This window comes from Clinocottus analis, unplaced genomic scaffold (genome assembly GCF_023055335.1).
Source record: "Clinocottus analis isolate CAN_PGR_092001 unplaced genomic scaffold, fCliAna1.0.p SCAF_8, whole genome shotgun sequence".
Lineage (NCBI taxonomy): Eukaryota > Metazoa > Chordata > Actinopteri > Perciformes > Cottidae > Clinocottus > Clinocottus analis.
In genome coordinates this window covers 13,788,758-13,808,174 of record NW_027176240.1, presented here as the reverse complement: position 1 = coordinate 13,808,174, position 19,417 = coordinate 13,788,758, and the positions used below count along the sequence as shown (strand labels likewise).

The 19,417-nt window shown below is 42.2% G+C and overlaps 3 protein-coding genes across 3 annotated transcripts; all 3 read right to left on the bottom strand.

The window, feature by feature from the left end:
* Positions 1-1,677: 1,677 nt before the first annotated feature.
* Positions 1,678-4,777, bottom strand: tbxtb (T-box transcription factor Tb). Its single transcript, XM_068568306.1, has 8 exons — positions 4,439-4,777; positions 4,084-4,348; positions 3,760-3,894; positions 3,491-3,552; positions 3,320-3,381; positions 3,056-3,229; positions 2,558-2,690; positions 1,678-2,089 (listed from the first exon to the last, which is right to left on the bottom strand). Exons 1-8 carry the CDS (start codon positions 4,642-4,644, stop codon positions 1,819-1,821), a joined length of 1,308 nt encoding a protein of 435 aa, XP_068424407.1. The 5' UTR covers positions 4,645-4,777; the 3' UTR covers positions 1,678-1,818.
* A 711-nt stretch (positions 4,778-5,488) lies between these two features.
* On the bottom strand, positions 5,489-15,916 carry si:ch211-130h14.4 (uncharacterized). Its single transcript, XM_068568005.1, has 13 exons — positions 15,828-15,916; positions 14,055-14,162; positions 13,665-13,820; positions 11,788-11,868; positions 11,576-11,714; positions 11,377-11,476; positions 8,850-8,931; positions 6,794-6,865; positions 6,610-6,713; positions 6,401-6,461; positions 6,001-6,140; positions 5,751-5,862; positions 5,489-5,666 (listed from the first exon to the last, which is right to left on the bottom strand). Exons 1-13 carry the CDS (start codon positions 15,900-15,902, stop codon positions 5,625-5,627), a joined length of 1,272 nt encoding a protein of 423 aa, XP_068424106.1. The 5' UTR covers positions 15,903-15,916; the 3' UTR covers positions 5,489-5,624.
* Positions 15,917-16,873: 957 nt separating this feature from the next.
* prr18 (proline rich 18) lies at positions 16,874-18,486 on the bottom strand. Its single transcript, XM_068568354.1, has one exon. It carries the CDS (start codon positions 18,324-18,326, stop codon positions 17,559-17,561), a length of 768 nt encoding a protein of 255 aa, XP_068424455.1. The 5' UTR covers positions 18,327-18,486; the 3' UTR covers positions 16,874-17,558.
* Positions 18,487-19,417: the final 931 nt, after the last annotated feature.

The window sequence follows — 19,417 nt, the reverse complement described above, 5'->3', positions numbered from 1 at the left end:
TCGGTTATTATTGAATCACTGGCATATGCAGGAACTATTTAAAAGGGAAACACATGCATTATCCAACTTTGCAGTTTAAAGTATTTAAAGAACTTGTGAGTATGACATTAGTTGGTCCTTTTCTGACTAAGTGCTCGACACAGGAGATGATGGTGTGTCACCAATATTTTTTTTGAAGAGTTCTGCCCTCATTTCATAGAGACGTAAATGGAAACAGAGTGAGAGGGCCAAGAGGAGTGTTGATCTCTGGGGTTTCTCAAGCCAACATCCGTACACCATCCATGCAGCCAGCAGGCAAACCCCCTCTTTCAGATGTACATGGATGTAATTCCTCACCCATGTGTGAAAAATACTCCTTCTCTACACAAAAGGGAAGCAGGAAGGTTTGAGTTGTGAAGCTAATATCAAAAAGTTAAAACAGGATACAAAAAATTGTAATAACCGATGTTGAAGTGACCAATAAAAACACCAAACAACCCCAATAAAGTGTTTCCTTTTCATATTCAAGAATGCATATAGTATGATCATTCAGGATGACTGCATGTGTGTGTGTGTGTGTGTGTGTGTGTGTGTGTGTGTGTGTGTGTGGGTGTGTGTGTGTGTGTGTGTGTGTGTGTGTGTGTTGTTTTTAAAAAAAAAAAACAAGTTCATTTTAGTTTATGCTGCTTTTACAATTGTTTTGTTCTTTTTCAACAGCTGCTGGACAGCACATTTCATCATAAACAGCTGCCTGAATGTTACTCACCAACAGACAAAACCAACAAATACACAGGAAGGCTACTGGGATTTTAAGGATTTGGGGATTTTGGGATGTGGTTTTGAAGTTCTGGTGTTTTTGAGTGGGGCTCAATATATTTAGGGAGCTAGGTTCATTATTTGATTAAACCAGTGCTCTTGTGATTATAGAAATCTTATCAAGAAGCGCTAATGACATTTGAATTAGATCACTGACCCAATTGTATGTTCCAAGGAACCAACAGACACTCAAATCAAGCTTTCTCTTATTGTTCCTGGACCTCCATTAATCTGAAGCACAATCTAAACAAAGTAAAGTGCAGTTTAGCAAAGCACATTCCTGTTTTATTGGCATGTAGCTGGCCTCAATACAGCCACTTGAGAGACTGTGACATGATTTATAATGATATGGAAGGTTGTGTATCATCTGCATAGCAGAATATTGACATTAGATCCCCCTTTTCATTTCATTTTTTTTTTAAATAACCTGAAAGATAATATCTTTAATGGCATCACTGTGGTACAATTGTCTATTTACATGGCACACCTCAATAACTTTCACATTTACATTATGAATAATGTACAATTTTCCACTATAAATTGTTTTTTGCCTTCTGCTGTGTTTTCATGAAGCTATGCTTAATATAAGCAGGTTGAAGGAATTTTGGTATAAGAACAACAACAATAGGTTTATCCTGCTATGCTGAACAAAAACATGAGCTGATTGTGAGCGGAAATAGATCAAAAATAAGGGCAAACATATTCATGTTGTTTCCTGAGTTGAAAACACATATAACACTTGCTGATTTATTAAGACCAAACCCCAATTTTAAAGGGTTACTTCAAAAACTTAAAGCCTTTCAAAACTCAAAAGTTTCTAAATAATTAAAAAGTGAAGAATTATGTGTTAATTAATTCAGGATTAATTCAAACGCCCCAAAACTGAAAACAGTCTTTTCCCTTGAAATTTGGTTTCATGCAACAAATAAAACCTCCTTGATTCTTCCTTTAAATCACAGCAGATCCGACAGCCTGCAGACATTATTTCACGGCCGTCTCCGTCCATGTTTGAAGCCGCTTCCATTAGAGGGCCGGAGGAGTCACAGGAGTCCAAGATAAAGGCAGCCGCCCGTGTGCGGTGGTGTCATACTGCGTTGTGTCATGCACTTCTGTTGCTGTGCCGCTGTCGTACAGAGGAGAGCCAGTTGAGGGCGCTGTGACGGAGTGAGACATGCTCGGGTAGTGGCTGCTGGACCCCCGGAGGAACTGGGAGCTCAGGCTGTTGTTCATCCCGCTGGTCTGGGACACGGGAGTCAGGGGCGAGTTACTCGCAGGCCACAGGCTGGTGTATTGGCTGGACAGAGACACGGAGAGAAGACGTCTTACTCAGCTTTTCTTTGGATGCTTTAGAAGTGCAACTCGTGCAAAAGGTTAAAGCTGCAATTATTGTTTGTAAAGACATTTAAAGCAGCTAACATTTAAAGAGAATGTAGAGAAGTCAAAGCGCACAGAATATCTTTCAAAAAGAAATGCATCATATTATTCTACTCATGTAGTTATTTTTCTGATATACACAAGTTTTTGTCTTTTCTTTTCTTACTATACCTATTTACTGTGTGCATGCTTATCGTATTATCTGTGTTTCTCTTACACCTGATACTTAAATATTCCAATGCCTCGTTACATCTAACTTTGCACAGTTGTCCTGTTCTGTTTTCTTGTTTTGTAAATGAGTTATTATTTCCGTCTATGCCTTCTTCTTGGTGACGTGATTTGTTATGATTTCATTTGGTGCAATAAAAAAAAAAAGTAGAACACAAACCTAGAGTTGGTACCAGAGGTGGAATTGTGGGCCATGGGCATCATGCTGGAGTGTGTTGGCATCTGTAGACCGGACCAGTTATCGTGGCTCGAGAGCATCGACAGGCAGCCTGGTGAGTTATCGGAGTAACTGACTGGAACACACGACAGAAGCACTGAGGTTTAGCACATTCACAAGTCATTGTGATTTCAAATACATTTGTCAGAAATCCCATGAGCACTAAACTTGTTGCTTTCCAATTATGATTCAAGACTTCCTGCCCCCCCCCCCCCGCTCCCTGATATCAGTATGATAGTTGAAGGTGTGAATATTCTCTCCATAAATTCCTCGTCTAAAGCTCAACCATTTACAGCTTTGTGGCTCCGCTCACACAAAAGCCAAAGGAATGCAAGACATTCTGTGCTCTGCAACATTTGTTTGCGTTTCTTGTTAATAGCCAGGCAGGAAGTGGTGTAATTCCCGGCTGTGTGACGGTAAAGGCTGGAAGAGAACACTCACTGGGCGAGTTGGTCCGATGGGCGTACGGACTGGTGTAGGGAGAAGAGCGGTGGTTTCTTAGGGAGGTGTAGCGCTCGCAGCCGTGGGATGGCGAGAGGGAGACGGGACTTCCAAACTGGCTTTGAGGACTGGCCGGAGGGCAAAGAGCGCCTGTGCCTGGAATAAACCAACCACCTACTGGTCCCACAGATGAGGAGAGACACGATGAAGCCCCATGAGCACCACAATGGGACATGGGATCAGAAGAGATAACACAATACTCACATTGAGAATAAGTCGACTGCTGGTTGTCAAAAGCATCTTCTCTTGTGTCTTTGGGATCACTTCTGAAAAATGTAAACGGTTGACGATATACTTTAAACAATCTTCAACTAAACCTTTACACATCTTAAAGATATCAATAACATGTTGTTAAAAAACACTGCAGATTCTTACCTCTCCTTCACATCTAGGAAGGCCTTGGCAAAAGGGTTATGCTTTATTTTAAGAGAAGTTATCTAAAATCCAAACATACATGACAAGAAAAATCATTAGGATTGTGTTTTTAGAACAATGAAAATAAAAGGTATACAAAATGCTGTGCGTAAATGTGGGATTACGTAAATTACGCACACTGTTTGCGCGCATAATCATTATTGATGGATGTAGTAAGTAATATTCGTTTTGAACCCGCTTTTAATCTAACATATATATTTATTTCCAACCTCTTCGTTTTGGTATGCTGTCACTGCAATGAACTGTGTCTCTGGGAAAGCGTGGCTGGTGATCATCCTCCTCGGGCCTCCAACCCGGACGATATGGATGCGTGGCTCGTACTTGTGCAAGGAATTTAACATTATCTGAAGAAAACAAAGTTCCACACGAAGATGGTTATTTAAAATGCAGGCTTTATCATGTTCACTTTCATTTCATTTTTATTTCGGGGATTTTAAAAAGAAAATGTAAAAGACTGAACTTTTTTTTTTTTTTTACTGCCCCCGGATAAAAACAAGGGAAATACAATATCGCGCATGCTCTCTTCTACTTACCTGACCTCCGCCGTTGAGTTTATTGGTGAGTTTAACTTTACTAAAGGAGACGGGCGCTTTCATCCAATGCGCCCCAAAGTTTGGAGAGTCCGGGTGGATGTACACGCAGCTGGGGGTTTGAGGTTCAGGTTTGCCACCAGGGACCCACTCCCCGTTCACGTATTTCCACCTGTGATTGTCTCCGGATACAAAATCCAGCAAAAAAGAATACATGGCGTTCGGGTCCAATCCAGACACGTTCACTTTCATCACCGGAAACATGCGTCTTAATAAAAAAAATTTAAAAAAGTATTAGGTATAGTTCACATAAAATTTGATTTTGCATTCTGTACTCTGTGTTTGTATTCAAGCTCACCTGCCATTCTTCGTAACTATCATTTCATTTGTAAGGTCCTTAAATGTCTGCCAAAGCTCGTTCTCATCCAGCGATAGTTTCAGTTCCTTCTCCGTGGGGTCGCCCTTCTCGCTGCCGGCCAGCAGCTCGCTCTCCACGGCACTGAGGAGGTGCTCCACCCGGCTCTGACTGGCCTTTCCGGGACACTCGCCGGCGCCTGTCGCCATCCTGTCCAGCAGCTCCAGGGCTGAATAGATGTAATCACAGTTCTTAGTGGAAACCAAAAAACTATGAAGCGCTTTTCTTTCTTTTTTTTGCGTCTCCGCAAAGACGATCAGTTATCTCAGGACAGTGGACGTCACAAACAACTCCCAGATATAGAGGCCGAAGAGAAGCTCCGTCTCAGGATGGGTGTTTGGAGCAGAGATGGTTGGCTCATCTCCTCTTTGATCTTTGCGGGCTTGCCACCGATTGGCTCGGAGCAGCCATATCATTGAGGTCCACAGGATGGCAGCTTCTTGAATAACGCAGTTTAGCCCACTTTATTACATCAACCTGTAAACATTGACACTTAGATCAAAGCCACACCTGCTGCAGCCAAACCACTGTGTGGCTGAGCATGGCTGGTCTTCAGTCACTGAAGTCTCAGATTTAGACCGTATGGTTTCTTGAACTTTTTAAGAGGAATATTGCCTACTTTTATGACACAAACTTGTCAAAATGGCTTTATATGTTGACACATTGTTGGTAAACCGGTTTAGGACATTTTCAAGAGACCTGGGGCGTTTTCAGTTCTGTGTTTGTATGTTAACATTTTGTAACTTCTCTATAATCAATACATAAATTACTGTATAAATAGACACCAAGTAAATAGATGACAATTATGCTCAAGTGCAATAACAAGTGCATCATCACCAATTCTGATCACAGCTCAAATAGTGAAATGTTATTATAGTAAAACTTTTATTTCAGAAAACACACACATTATAATGATTACCATACAGGTCCATGACTCGTATCAATAATTGACTGACATACACAAATATTTTGATAAAGTATTAAAATGTTGTAAGACGTAAAAGTATAATGCTGTGGCATGAAATGGAATAAACATGTTGGTATGTGCCGATATTTGTAAAATGTATATTTCCTATGTTATAACATTATGTTGCAGAAATAAATGATGCTATGGTGGCAATATCTTCAATCACATGTAGTTTTTCCATAGCTTGATCCCACAGTCAATTATCTAAAGGGAGAAAATAAGTACAAAATTACAAAAACAAACAATGCTTTTTTCTACAAAAAAAGGAATCAAAGAAATATGTTTAACCTTCACATGCTTTTGTTGACACACATCTTCAATGGATAAAGGATCAGGTGCTTTACGGCCCCATGATGCTGTGTCCCAAACCAGAGTCTGATGTCTGCCAAGAACCCCCACCCTCCACACACACACACACACACACACACACACACACACACACACACACACACACACATGCACAATGCAGAGTGACAATCAGACTTTTGTCTCCAACAAACAAATCAAATAAAAATGCTTCATGTATGCCTCCATGCACCTGGCCAAGGTCATTCTGCTCGGCTGCTGGGGACACGAGGGCCCGTCATCCCCGACACCTCTGGGCTGTTTCTGAGAGCAGAGAGGCGGCCGGTTGGTTTGGCTCGTCTTCCGCTGTGTGGAGTCAATGACGGGAAGCATCTATGGAGAAACACGATTGGAAAAAAGTATCTCGCTGATAACTCAATTTATGAAACACATGATTTACATCCTGTCTTTGTGTCACGCTCACAAATAACTCCTTCCTTCTGGTAACTTTGTTCGGTGTGACCTGTTGCCATGGGGGCTTCCAGAGGAAAAACAAACACACGTTTAAGGCAGATAGTGTGTGGCGGCTATGTGTTAGCTTCCATAGCGCTCTGTAGTGTTGTGTTGTGTTGTGGCTGGTTTGTGTTACTAACCAAATCTTGGTTGCCTCGCTCCTCCTGCCAGCTCAGTGAGTCTGTCTCCCTGTCCGGCAGTCTGGACCAGAGTTCACAGCAAGCAGAGAAAAACAAACCTCAGTGGAAAGGCTCTTCATGTGCTTCTGAACTAAACTTATAGAAGAAAGGTTTAATTGTTCATCTCAGTGCAGCATTTCCTCAACGTCTCTGCCTGTTTGCTAAATTACCTTTTAGAGCAAGCCATGTTTGTCAAACAAAGATCGTGCATTCGTCTCAGCCGTCTTAAGTAAATCTCCGCTTTCCTGCTCGTCTCAGGAATCTCAGGGATAATCTGTGATTGAGACAAAGTAGTTAACAGGAGTGTTTACCAATGGGCTGCCACATGGTGTAAATAAAAGATGGCTGACCTACCAAATCGGGCATGCTGCTCTGGAAGCTCCTCATGAAGTGAGGCTGTAGGGTTGCAAATGTGGGGGCTTTCATCTGTGGGTGGAACATATTACATTAATCTATCATTTCCTTGTCCATTAATCATCTTGTAATTTAAAAAGAGAAGTCCCCTTGTATACGAGCTGAGGTAGTCATGGTGTAAAAGTTAGAGGTGTCACAGCCAGTGTCATTTCCCATAATGCTAGTGTCTTATTTGGCACCTCTTTCTCCTCCTCCAACACTCCACCCAGCGCTAACTGTCACACTGGGCCACTTCCTGATGTGGGCCTGGAGAACTGTGAATTAATATTATTGATTTATATTGCTGCCTACAGATCCCCCGGCCCATTCATTCCTCAAAGGATGAAATGTAGGTGCAACTCAAATACACTTCAGAGAACACAATCAAGTCTGCCTTCAGTTTGCTTTGGTAAATAAAAGTAAAGAGTGTGTTTCTATCTTTTAACTAATTTACTTGAAATCACTTAACATTACTGCTCATCATTTTTTATAACATGTTGTGTCGTGAGTTTAAAATTCTGGTATTCTCCTTCCAGGCCATCGCTGATTTCCATTTCACCCAGTAGGGTATGCTGAGATTTTACTTAAAGTTTGTCATTGTTGCATGCTAATGCAGTTTATCTGTGTAGATTGATTACAACAATGCAAACTTGTATTCTATATATTCCAATGCTTGCTGATTATCATAATGAAATGAAAGGAAGCCATCTGACAAAACGTGTGTTGTGAAAAACACATTGACATATGAAGCACTTTGAAAAACAGTTGTCATATAAACTATATAATCTGATGGGCTCAAAGATGTTGAAACACTGGTATTCTCCTTTAATACATCCTCATTAATTCATGACAGAAATATAGTGGATTCAATATTTAAAGAAGATAACGGTATAACGTAATATCATTCAAATGAAACTAAATAGGACCTCAAAAGTAGAGTTGATCACCGGCTCCGTGCCGCAGTCTTAGAGAGGTTCACATATTATGAATATCGTATACTATTCTGAGTTTAAGTAACGTGGTACTTGTTCCCTCACATGCGTACTGTAGGCGCCTCACAAACACTCAGCCCGAACCCTGGATAGACTCCTTCGGGATGTCAGGAGGTGTGACAGGTGGAGGATCTGACATGTCAGCACCGGGCTGTGGTGAGTGATGCTCCTGCATGCCCGCTGGCTTTCACCGGTCTTGTCTGACCACTGTTTGCCTTCCCCTGCTTTCCCTCCAGCCCGGCTCATCCTCTGTGTGCTCAGGCCCCGGCTTGACACGGAGGTGAGAGAGAAATGAGTCCTGCGTGCTTGTCCGTATGTGCTGATCTCAGCACCTGAGCATAACCTGACCTCCAATGTTACCCGACTCTCCCCTGATCTCTGATGTCACTGGACAGATGTGTAGCGCCTCTTCATATTATGATTTACGCCGTAACTCTTCTCTTCACTCTTTTGGTCATCGGCATGGTGAGCAAACCTTGACAACCTCGAACGGTGTCAAACTCTCCGCACGAAAGCACATATGTTTATTCAAAGTACAATGGGTGTATACGATCATAATTTACAGTTGTGTTTATAACAAATTGTTTAAAAAGACAACTGGATTTAATCCAAAATGTTAAAAATGAGAAAACTGAGGGCAAAGTGGATGCTGGAGACGCTCTATCGCCTCTCGAGGTACAAGTGGTACAACATACCTGGACTGGCCTGTGCTAGCTAGTTAGCTTGCTCAGAAAAGTCGACATTTCTTCAACACAGTACTTAGACATATGACGTAACAACACTGTAACCTCTTCACATTCTGTTAATGTTTTCAATGCTTAAAAGTGCACAATTTGCACTTAAAGTGTACAGTGTAACTTGTAACAATATAAAATAGAGGATGCCAAGAGAAATTAAATTCATGATCAAGTCCTCATTCTTGTGTGCCGGTTCGAGGAGGTAGTGGGGGATCACTGCTCCTGGTGTATTTGTCTCTAACTCCCTTTATTGAGTGAGATTACTGCCTCTGTGGGTTTGACACTAACCTTGGGAAACATTTGCTCAATTTCATTCTTCCGCTGGCTGCCACCAAATATCTCCTCTAGACCAGACACTTGCTGTAATAACCTACACACACACATGCACACACACACAGACACACACACACACACACACACACACACACACACACACACACACACACACACACACACACACACACACACACGAGAGAAAGAGAGAGAGTGATAAAGAGGCAAACTGTAAAGAACAAAATCCATCAACAGGATATTCAATATTTACCCTAAAGGATAATGATTGAGGATTCACTGCTATGATGCCTGACCTGCACACAAAGTGTCGAGTTGTTAATATATTCCTAATGGTGTGCTACTTCTCAAGAGTAGCCATGGTGTGGTGCAGCTCGCACCCAATAACACTGCGCACTCAGGTGACAACACACTTTGTCTGCTGAGTGCAAACTGGCTACAGGGAGGACTCCTGAGCAAGGCAGCGTTTACTCACAGGACAGTGCAGCAGGTAACAGACCCATACAAACACCAGGCAGGTGGAGGAATGAGGATGTGGACCTGTTCAGTCATATATGAACAGTACGAGTGCAGAAGCTTGATGATGAAAAACTCATGATAACTCATTAAATTGTTGCAGAGCGAGATCCTACAAAATAAGAGGCCGCTAGACGAGCCGTGTCTCATGTGCAAGTTCTACTCATTGAAGTCAATTCATAGTAATAGACATGGTCTGGTGAATCTAATTTTGTAGACCTGTAATGCACACTCGAGAAATTCAACACGTTGAAGAGACCATGACCAGATGGCCAGAGCAATAGCAATCTACTGCCTCAACTGCCCAATAAATCATAGCAGCTAATAATAAACATATAAATAGCCACAAAGCGGAACAGATTGGATAAATTGGCTTATTAATTAAAAGAATAAACAAAGACATTGCCGACTCCATATTTTTGACTTCAGCTCTAATTGCTTATATTTTGAGTATTTCTTACGAATGTGGGAAATGTGCCTGTGCTTACTCGCCAAGTGTGTCTGTGGAGCGGTGTGATTTCACACTGATGGAGGACATGTCAGCGCGAGCCTTCACTTGCCTTCTTACCGAGCTCCTCATGTCCCCGAGCCAATGCGCTGTTTCACGGTGGCAGCCTTGTGCTAACATCATACATGCTTCTACGAAACAGAGTTCGGCCCTAATTAACGAAAAGGGTGACAGTGGCCGACACTGCTCTGTTATACATTCACGACATGACACCACGAAACACAAAGGACACCGAGGGTGATGTGAGCAGGTGGATCTGAACTACATGCCCTGGGGATGATTTTCTTTTATTAAAGTGGAATGAATGGTATGCAATTTGGATTTGTTTTGAAATAAAGAGACAATTACAGAAAGCCCGACCAACCAGGGCTAGAGTGGAGCTTCTGAGAGATTACTTATGTGTAAAATCCTTCAAAGGGTTTTCAAGGTATAACTTTTTGCTCATTGACAATAAAGAAAAGGAAACCTTTTCTGAAGTACATTTGCATGTATGAAACAGTAGTGAAACAGGTGAAGTGGCAGGTGGACTTGGGCCTGTAAGGAAAATATCAGGTAAAATGGATGTGCTGAGCATAAGTTTCAGTTAACATGTAAGCACTGAATGATATCAGATAAAGTGAAAATGCTAACATTGTAAAACATTTTAATTCATTTTAGGTGACAAATCAAGCCAGGAGAAATCCTAAAAAGAAATGAGTAACATTCAAGTGTAAAAGTTGAAACACACGTCAGTTGAACAGTATAAGCAAAATCTTTAATTAAGTTATCTCTCAGATTATCTCTGCCACGTTTTGGTAAATGGAAAGCGTTCGTCTGCAAACCCATCAAGCTTTAAATGAGAAGGATCTCTCCAACAGTTCCACTGTGCCGGCATGAAGCGACGCCACTGACTCAATCGCTATATCTCTTTGGTCGCGGACATAATTACGTCATTTTCCACCGGATGATGTTTGTCAGAGTAAAAGCAGCCGTCCGAGGAGAGGAGTCTCCACAACAGCGGGGGTCAGCTTGTGTTTGGCCATCTCACTTTTACGTGAGTAATCAGCTCTCTCCTTCATTCAGGAGGGTCAATGTGAAACAAGCCTGCAGTGGAGTCTGTTTGTTCTTGAAGTGCAAACAGAGCCCCAGCAGACCAGAGGCCTGTGTGTCCCTGGGTACCATGTCCCTGCCACTACCAGCTGCATCTTTCACACATAACACTTCAGACATGTGATTATCAAATATACAGAATATACTGTCTTCTGTATCATTTGTCAAATTCATTTGAAAGATATTTGGCGTAAACATTTTATGCTGCTGCTTAATATTATGTTCAAAAATATCTCAAGAGTTCTGTAAGTGTCAGAAGTGTGAATTTTGGGGGGAAATGTTGAACCATTGTTTTGAAAGCACAGAATGCTGCAGGCTTTAAATATAAATTTAAAAAGAATAATTGGTCAGGGATCAATACTCATGAGACACTAACAAATACCGACGTATGACTGTGTGGGTTGTCTCCACCTTGACTGGTCCTCCTCTGCTCTATCTTCAGCAGTGCAGAGATGCTTCTCTGAGGTCTTGTGTTGAGTCGTCAAATCAGCTGCAGGTCTGCTTAGCAGCCCTGCTGACATTACATCAACACACATGCAAAGTCATACTGGTTTTCCCATAATAGATTTAGAAGGAGATTTTTTCTTTGAATACCAAACTGTTACTCAACTCCTTTTCCTGACATCCTCCAGACTCTTGTATAGCTGAGACGGCTGACAGTTATATCTGATGCAGCTGTAGAAGTCCTCCACGTCGTGGTGGCTCTTCAGATGTCCTCGCTCAGATAACTGTTTCTGGAGGTCAAAGATCTCAGAAAAGAAATACGGGGAGAGATGAAACATCAATCAATGATGAATTAAAGTCAAGTGGGACCAAACCTACCAGGTAGTAGCTGGTTTTCGGGAGGGCCTTCAGGTATGAGTCATTGTGCTGCAGCTTGGAGAAGGCTAACTTCTTTTGTTTCTGAAGAATAAAAGAGAAGGAGAAAGACAAACAGTTGGAGAACTGTTGTGGGAATAGAGATTTGAAGCGTCCCTCCCTTGTTTCAGGGGCTGGGAAAGAGAGTACACAGAACAAATGAGAAGTAAACACGCAGCCACAGGAAGCTATTAACGGCAGCGAGGACCAATTAGGCCCCAGCAGGTGTTCCTGCCTTTGCCTGCTTTGGTCCTGCCTCACCTTCATGTCTGGAACAGAGCCTCTCGACCTGAGCTCAGGAAACAACGGGTAGTTTCATTTGCTTAGCAATTTGAAGCAAGGATTCCTCTTGGAGGGCCTCTATAGTCTTTTATTGTGCTCTTTTTGTCTCCCCCCCCAAGTGCAAGTCATTAGAGAGGACATTTACATCCTCCTGACGAAGCTCTGCTTTTACTGTGAGGGGGGAGACAGGATCTCTCTCATGTTAGACCCCCTCTATGCAGCCGCTCTCTGAAGCTTATTGCTCTTTTCACACACTGTCAGAGAGGAGTCAACCCCAGCAGCCCATACGGCGGAGAAAGAGAATTATATGCAAGAACAGGTAACTCCAATTGCTACAAGCAAACAAACAAAAGAAAATTAAAAAGTGAAAGGATGGATGGGAGTGAAGGTCATAGTATAAAGGTCATACTCATTTGAGTCTTATATCAACAACTTAATACCTAAGTGTGAAATTTAGCCGTTACTAAATCTGTATTGAATTCATAGATTAGGCATATTTTACTTTGCATCAATCTGAATTTGTGGTTTTAAGGTCACTATTCTATGATAAACATATAGAAAAATGCAAAAACTAAATTTTGGACAATTTCAAATCAAATTTGAATGCTATAAACTCAGTGGTGTTTTGAATTTAAAAATAATACTGCAGTAGTGATTCAATTTTACTTTTCCGGTATTCTGCATTTATAAGATTCAGAATGTTACGACCTGTCTTTGCCTCCGTAGAATGGATTAACGGCTCAAACATCACATGCAAACGATTTGTTTCATCTGCAGCTTGTTAACATTTAACTAAAGCAGGTTCATACAATAGAAGTCCTATTCATCAACAGTGTTAGCAGGCTATAGTTTGCATTGTTTTCGATGATATGCATGTCACTTGAGGAGCAAAAGAGAAGGTGGCGATGTTGTAGTGGAAACAGAGAGGCTTTGATTTGTAGGGTTGTGTATTTGAGCGCAGACAGTGTGCAGCGCAGTGGTAGGCAAATGCACTCCACCACTTGGTTTACAGACTAAACCTGAAATTATGACTTCCACAGTTTAGATCTAATACTGCCCTCAATGCCCTCATGTGTAGAGAGGCATGCAAATCAACTGCCCTGGCTATTTGAACACAGCATGCCACGAGAGAAATACTCAAAACAAACACTTTAATTTTATTCTTAAATGAATGAAAAAACTAAACAAACAAAATAATCCATCGTGTCCTCAAATCCCACAATGAAGAAAAGTTGGAACAAACTGGACCACGGATGAAAATAATCGCTTAAACCCGGTTGTAGTGCATGTCGAGAGATTGGACAGCTAATATATTTTTGCCCCACACAAGTTGTAGCATGACGTAACAGTCAGCAGGTAACTAAGAGAAACACTGAAATGGGAAAAAAAAGTGTACTATGATATCATGAAGAATAATATATAAGTTAAACATGTACGTCTTTAATATATCAAAGATATAATAACTACACTTAAACGTCAGAGAAATGTTGACCTCTGCGATACACACACGACTCAGACAAAGCCCTCAGTTTGGACAATGTTAACATCCAATGATTTACCTGCTTAGCTTCCCTCTGTGACTTTGCTCTGGCTGTCTCGGCACTCTGCTGCAGCCACACTCTCTGGCCGTGAACCTTGTTCTTGAGCAGAGCGGCATAGCGGCGACACAGAGCGTCTCGGAGACGGTGGATGTTCCTGTACGCCTCCAGATGGCGCTGAAGGATAATCAAAGAAATGAAAGGACACTTGCTGAGAGGAAATGAGCTAAAAGTAAGCTCCACTTGAGTCGTGCTTTAGTATTGACTGTATAGCTAATGAGATGATAAAGGTATTGGTTATTGATCAATTAAACGTGGGTATTTCTTCATACAATGATCATCACATGATTGTGCCTTTGTGACAATGAATGTGTCGTTTTTTTATTTAATCAATTTTCAGTATTTATCAACCTGGTCGAGCTGAGCCTGACTACGGGCCTTGGCCTCTTGGTCCAGGTCTGGACCGTTGTTACGCAATGCCTTCCTCCTCCGGGGCTCAGTTTTGACTTCATCCCCGGCCTGTCAACAGCAAAAACCTCAATTTAGATGCTGTGGGAGTGAGTCAGCCAGCTTGCCTGAAGATTACAAAAAGAATGCATTTTGGTAATCCCTGTCATCTGCCAAAAGCAACCTCCCACACAACAGCTTCACATTGTGTTCTTGCAATACTCAAATCGAAAAATAAATAAAGAATACGGAGGAGGAATATGCCCACCTCCTCTCCCACCAGGACCTCACTGTATTTCCTGCATGTCTCTAGGAAACGATTTTGGAAGGCTGTGATCTGCTCTAAGTATGTCATTGGGCAACAGTGTCCTTATTTAATCCTGATAAAGACTGACAACCAACAGATGTTGCAGAGGGAGGCTTTAGAGGCAGAATTTACTACATTGTGAAGCAAACGCTGTCTTGCCCCCGAGTATAAAGAGAAAACATAAGATGGAAAAGAATGCGAAATGTGGAGCATGTTACTAAAGAATGCTCGGCCAATGAAAGTAACATTATGCATGCCAGAGCAGATTAACTACACAGGAAATACATGGAGCTACAAGCTCCCTTTTATAACCCTTAGATGAAGAATGTAATATGCTTGAAGTTTTATGGGAGGACGGTATTCTCTGATCCAAGTCTTCTCTCACGAGTTCGCCCTTTCTCAGGGAAAAGCCTTGTTCTTAACAGGCTGCCACTGAATGACCACATTACTAAGGTTTATGGGCCGAGTCTGTTCTGGAAGTGTCAGCTTTGTCTTTTCTCACAAAAGCCGCTGGCATCGAAGGATTTATCTGTTTCGTTGCCACAGTAATACCGTTGTGGCAGAGGAAAGGGACCAGCAGGCCCTTTGCGCTCACGCATGTGTGCATAGTGTAAGTGACGGGTTGAAGGCGGCATCCATCTGCGCTTCCTGCCACTATAAGTCAGGGGAGGATAATGCAGCTGTCCGGCTGTACCACGTCACTCTGCTAGACAGTGGTCATGATGCTGCAGTGAGGGGGACAGAAGCCTGCAGCTATTTCTTCTTCTTCTTTTTTAAACTCCTGATCCATAAAGAGCAAGGTAGAAGCATTGTAGATAAAATGGAAATGAATGACATTAGATGACGCAGGTAGTGATGATGAAAAAAGGCACAGCTGAAAAGGAAGGGAGTCAACTCCGAAAGTAAAGCCTGTGAGTTTGGAAAAAGAGTTACCACTTGTAACCAAACCAACCATCTCAACTTGTTGCCAGCTTCTGCTTCTTTAAATTCTACTTTTCCCATTGAAAACCAGCATTTGAGCGACTTCAGACATCTGACCCCCAGGACAGACACAGTCAAGAACAGCTCGGCTTCAGGCGTACCAGACAGCAGTGAATACCAGAGAGAGGCACACAAACAAGGACACGATTGAAATGACACAATGGAGCAGGATTACACAACTTTCGGTCACAGAGCAAGTAGATAATATCATCACAAGAGGCTCCGGGGACTGAGCGGGTCTTGGTACACACTGTACTGGCTCAGCCATGATCTCAGCCTGCAACATGTAACAACAAAAACACTTTGTGACACAGAATGGGGACAGCTAGCCTTCTTCTGGCAGAGTGTGTGTTTACGCACATTACATGAATGAGATGTCATGTCCTGTCCCGGACCACAATAACAGGATAAAATATGAAACTCTTATGAGTTAAGGTGCGGGTTAATACCTTTCTGACACCAACAGGTGATAAGTGTGCATCCAGAGTGCTTGATCGATGAAGGTCTCTGCACTCAGACCTCATGGTAAATCCTCTATTGACATTCAGAGAAAAGATTATTAGCTTCAAATTCCAAAATAATGTCAAACAACAATGTTACCTGAGGTTATGAGTGATTAAAAAAAATAGTTTACCAGTTCAGTTTTCAAACATGTGGTTATGTCCTAAAAGCCACAGACTTCTGTTCAATGTGTGACCTCAAAGTGTACCACTGGTTACCAAGTTACAGAGAACAATGGAGTTAAGCCTTACTGCGGGGAACCTTCACACTGTACACACACTTTAAAACGTGTTTGTGACCCGGCATGAAGATTTAATTTGTGTCAAAGGCTGGCATGTGATTGCTGCCTCCTTCGAAGTTTGGTAATATGGTCAGCACAATAAATTGTAATGCCGCTAAAGACACCCAACAAAGGCTAAATGTCCCTTTAATTCGGCTTTATTTTGTGTCTCATACCGTTTTGTTTCTAAGCCTTCAACTGTTCCCTGAGGTGCCGTGTCTCCCTGAGCAGTTCATGAAGTTCATTACCGCAGATAGAATTAAAATGTGGTGGGTCTTTGTAGCTCAGAGAGTACCGCCTAAGTATGGGAATGTCAGGAAAAAGCCCTGAATTCCAACTGGGAATATATTTGTTATAGTTCTGCCACTTTGGGTGAATCTGTCCCCCAGATATTTGGTATGCCAAGGCTGTTCATTCTTGGTCGCTCCATGCATTGCTCGGTTTGATATGACAAAAGTAAAGCAGAGTGGAGGTAATTTCCTGGGCCCCTCAGTACACTGGTCAACCTGCTTAACAGGAAATCTAAGAGGCTTACAGCACTAATGACCAAATAGCTTCAGGTAGTAACACCAGATACTATAAATAAAAAGTCTGGTAGCTCGCCAGAAGTCTAAATGACTGCAAATCAGCATCGCTTCACAGAATTTTTAGACAGGAACAAGACACATTTGAAACGCTTTAAAAAGGTCAGTGACACTTGCATAATTAAAAAAAAGTTTTTTTTTTTACTTCAAATGGCATAAAGTCATCAGCTGAGAAAACGTTAGACAGTACAAATATTTAGTACATATTAAATACTGTACATCGCTGATAAATCCCTACAAAAGGATATGACCCTCTCATTAGAGGAACACAGAAACAGTCCCGTTTGGTTCCAGCAGCAGCGATATAAAGCCCTGTTGACAGCGTATTGTTCTCAGCACAAAGGAACGCTCTCACGTCCCTTTACGCAAACCCCTCTGCCAATCCACAGGCGCCCCACTGAAAACAAAAACCATGTGCAAAGGACGACAATATTAAGGTATTCAGTTCAAACTGTAACAAAACATAGAACAGGCATTTTACTCGCAAAGCAGCATCCCTGTGATGAACCATAAGAAGCACTGTTGGTCGCATTTCAGCTTTAATGTCTTATTTCTGTTGAATGTCCAATGCAGATGACTTATTTTCATTGTGTTTAATACGTGTTTTTTTTTGTGACATCTGTTTTAGTAAATTACTCCGAAACAAATTGACATTCCTGTGGAGTGGATGTTATTTCCCCTCCTTTGCGAACCTTTAATTTAGAATAATCAAATTAAAGATGCCATCACAGCGGGCCTCCATCGGCGCACGAGTCCATCATTCCTTCAGTCTGCAGTGTAAAAAGAAATGTTAAAAAAAGAACAAAAGTCAGGTGTCAGCAGCCTTTAAGGTGCGGGAGCGCAGAAAGTTTGTCGACTTTTCCCAAAGCAGAGGCATTTTCGACCCCTTTGAGCCACTCTTTACATTTCCTCACGACGGTCTCGTCCACGTCCCCGTCCTCTTCTTCATACTCCACATCGTCGTACTTGTATTGATCATTCAACAGAGATATCTTCACGATGGCGGTGATGTCCTGCTCGGCGCTTTCCGCTTTGGCCACGGGAGCGCAGCCCTTGGTCGACCCGTGCGTCTTTTTGGATGGAAAGACTCGCCTGTGGCGGAAGTCCGCCGAGGCGCAACACTTCTGTTGCTTTGCCATCATCTGCTTCTCTAGATTTCGCTTCTGGATGACAAGAATGGCTTCCGGTGTGAGACTGAGGGTAAACTGGATCTCTTTCTTCCCTTCCTCTTTGCCGTTGAGGTGTCTGGCGGAGTCCATGGAGCTGGAGCGCCTGACTCTCTCGAATGAGTCCTGAGGTTTTGGTATCGTCAGCCAGGAGCTCTTTTCCTGGCTCTCCTGACCGGCACCTGCCTTCTGTGCGGAGCTTTTGCGCTTCTCTTGCTGGGATTTGCGTCCCAAATTCCTTAAATTCGCCGACGTCCAAGAAGTGGACTGCTTCTCTTTATCGGACCCCGCTTTCTCTCCGACGGATTTGCTGGTTTGCTCAGTGTGAGGAGGCACTGCGTTGGCTTTCTTTTTCCCAAATAGTTCCCTGCCCGGAGAGGAGATCCGCTGATGGAGGCTGATGGGCGGAAAAGGCATCTTTGTGGTCGGAAGTGCTCAGGATACAAAAACGTGCAAATGTTCAATGTGCAGATGATGAGGAAGTTCTGCGCAAAGCGACCTGCGGCGCTCTGCGGGCATTATCCAGCAGCGAGGTGGCAAGCGGCTGTTGTAGTGCACCTGTTGTCCACGATGACTGGAGTTCAACTGGTGCACACACACACGGCCTGGCTGCTTTATGGTGGGGCTGGCAGGAAGGAAGGCGTGGTCACGCAAAGCACCAAACAAAGCCAGGCAAAAACTGTGATGATGTCATTTCATAATTTACAAGCACTTCCTCAAGCAGTGAGAGACATCCACCTCATGGCTCTCTCAGCTTTCCTCACAGCGCCTCTCTGCTTCTTCACGGTCACGAAACCCACACGCTCACATTGTATTATTATTAGCATGACAAACATCACTCATCTGCAAATAATTGTGATACAGCATGGATGGATGCATTTCATAAGTGACCACGTGTTTAAGATCAATGTGTTTTTTTTTTAAATGGGAGTAATATTTTATATACCAAGTCTAAATTATGAGATAGTTAAGTCATAATACCGAGATACTATTTCATAATTACAAGATAATGACTTACATGATCCTATTTTTTTTGTCAGTGGCAGAAATCAATTCTAACTTTAGTAGGAAATGAAACAGAAAATACAGCATAGACTTGAGTCTATATTCTTTTGTTCATGTGCATCCCTCATCTCAAACTTACAATCATCAGTTGAAGTTGATATCGCTCACATATACAGCCACAAAGATCCTGTTTGGTCCTTGTTGCTGTAAAATAACCTCGTCTGCCCTTAAACTAACAAAACATGTCATTGGCTCAATGCTTTCAGTCAGTCAATATCTCAAATATCAATTAGATGACGTATGTAGAAGGTCTTTTGTTGTTCGTTCAGCCATAGAGCGCAAAAGACATCCAAAGGAATACACACATGCACAATATTGATTTCTCCTGTTTTGCTGATATCTGCACTTTCATGCTGACAGTTACAGAATGTATTCAACATGATTTTGTTTCCTCTTTGTTTAAGAGGAAAAAACTATTTTTATCTGACATTGCCAGATGATGT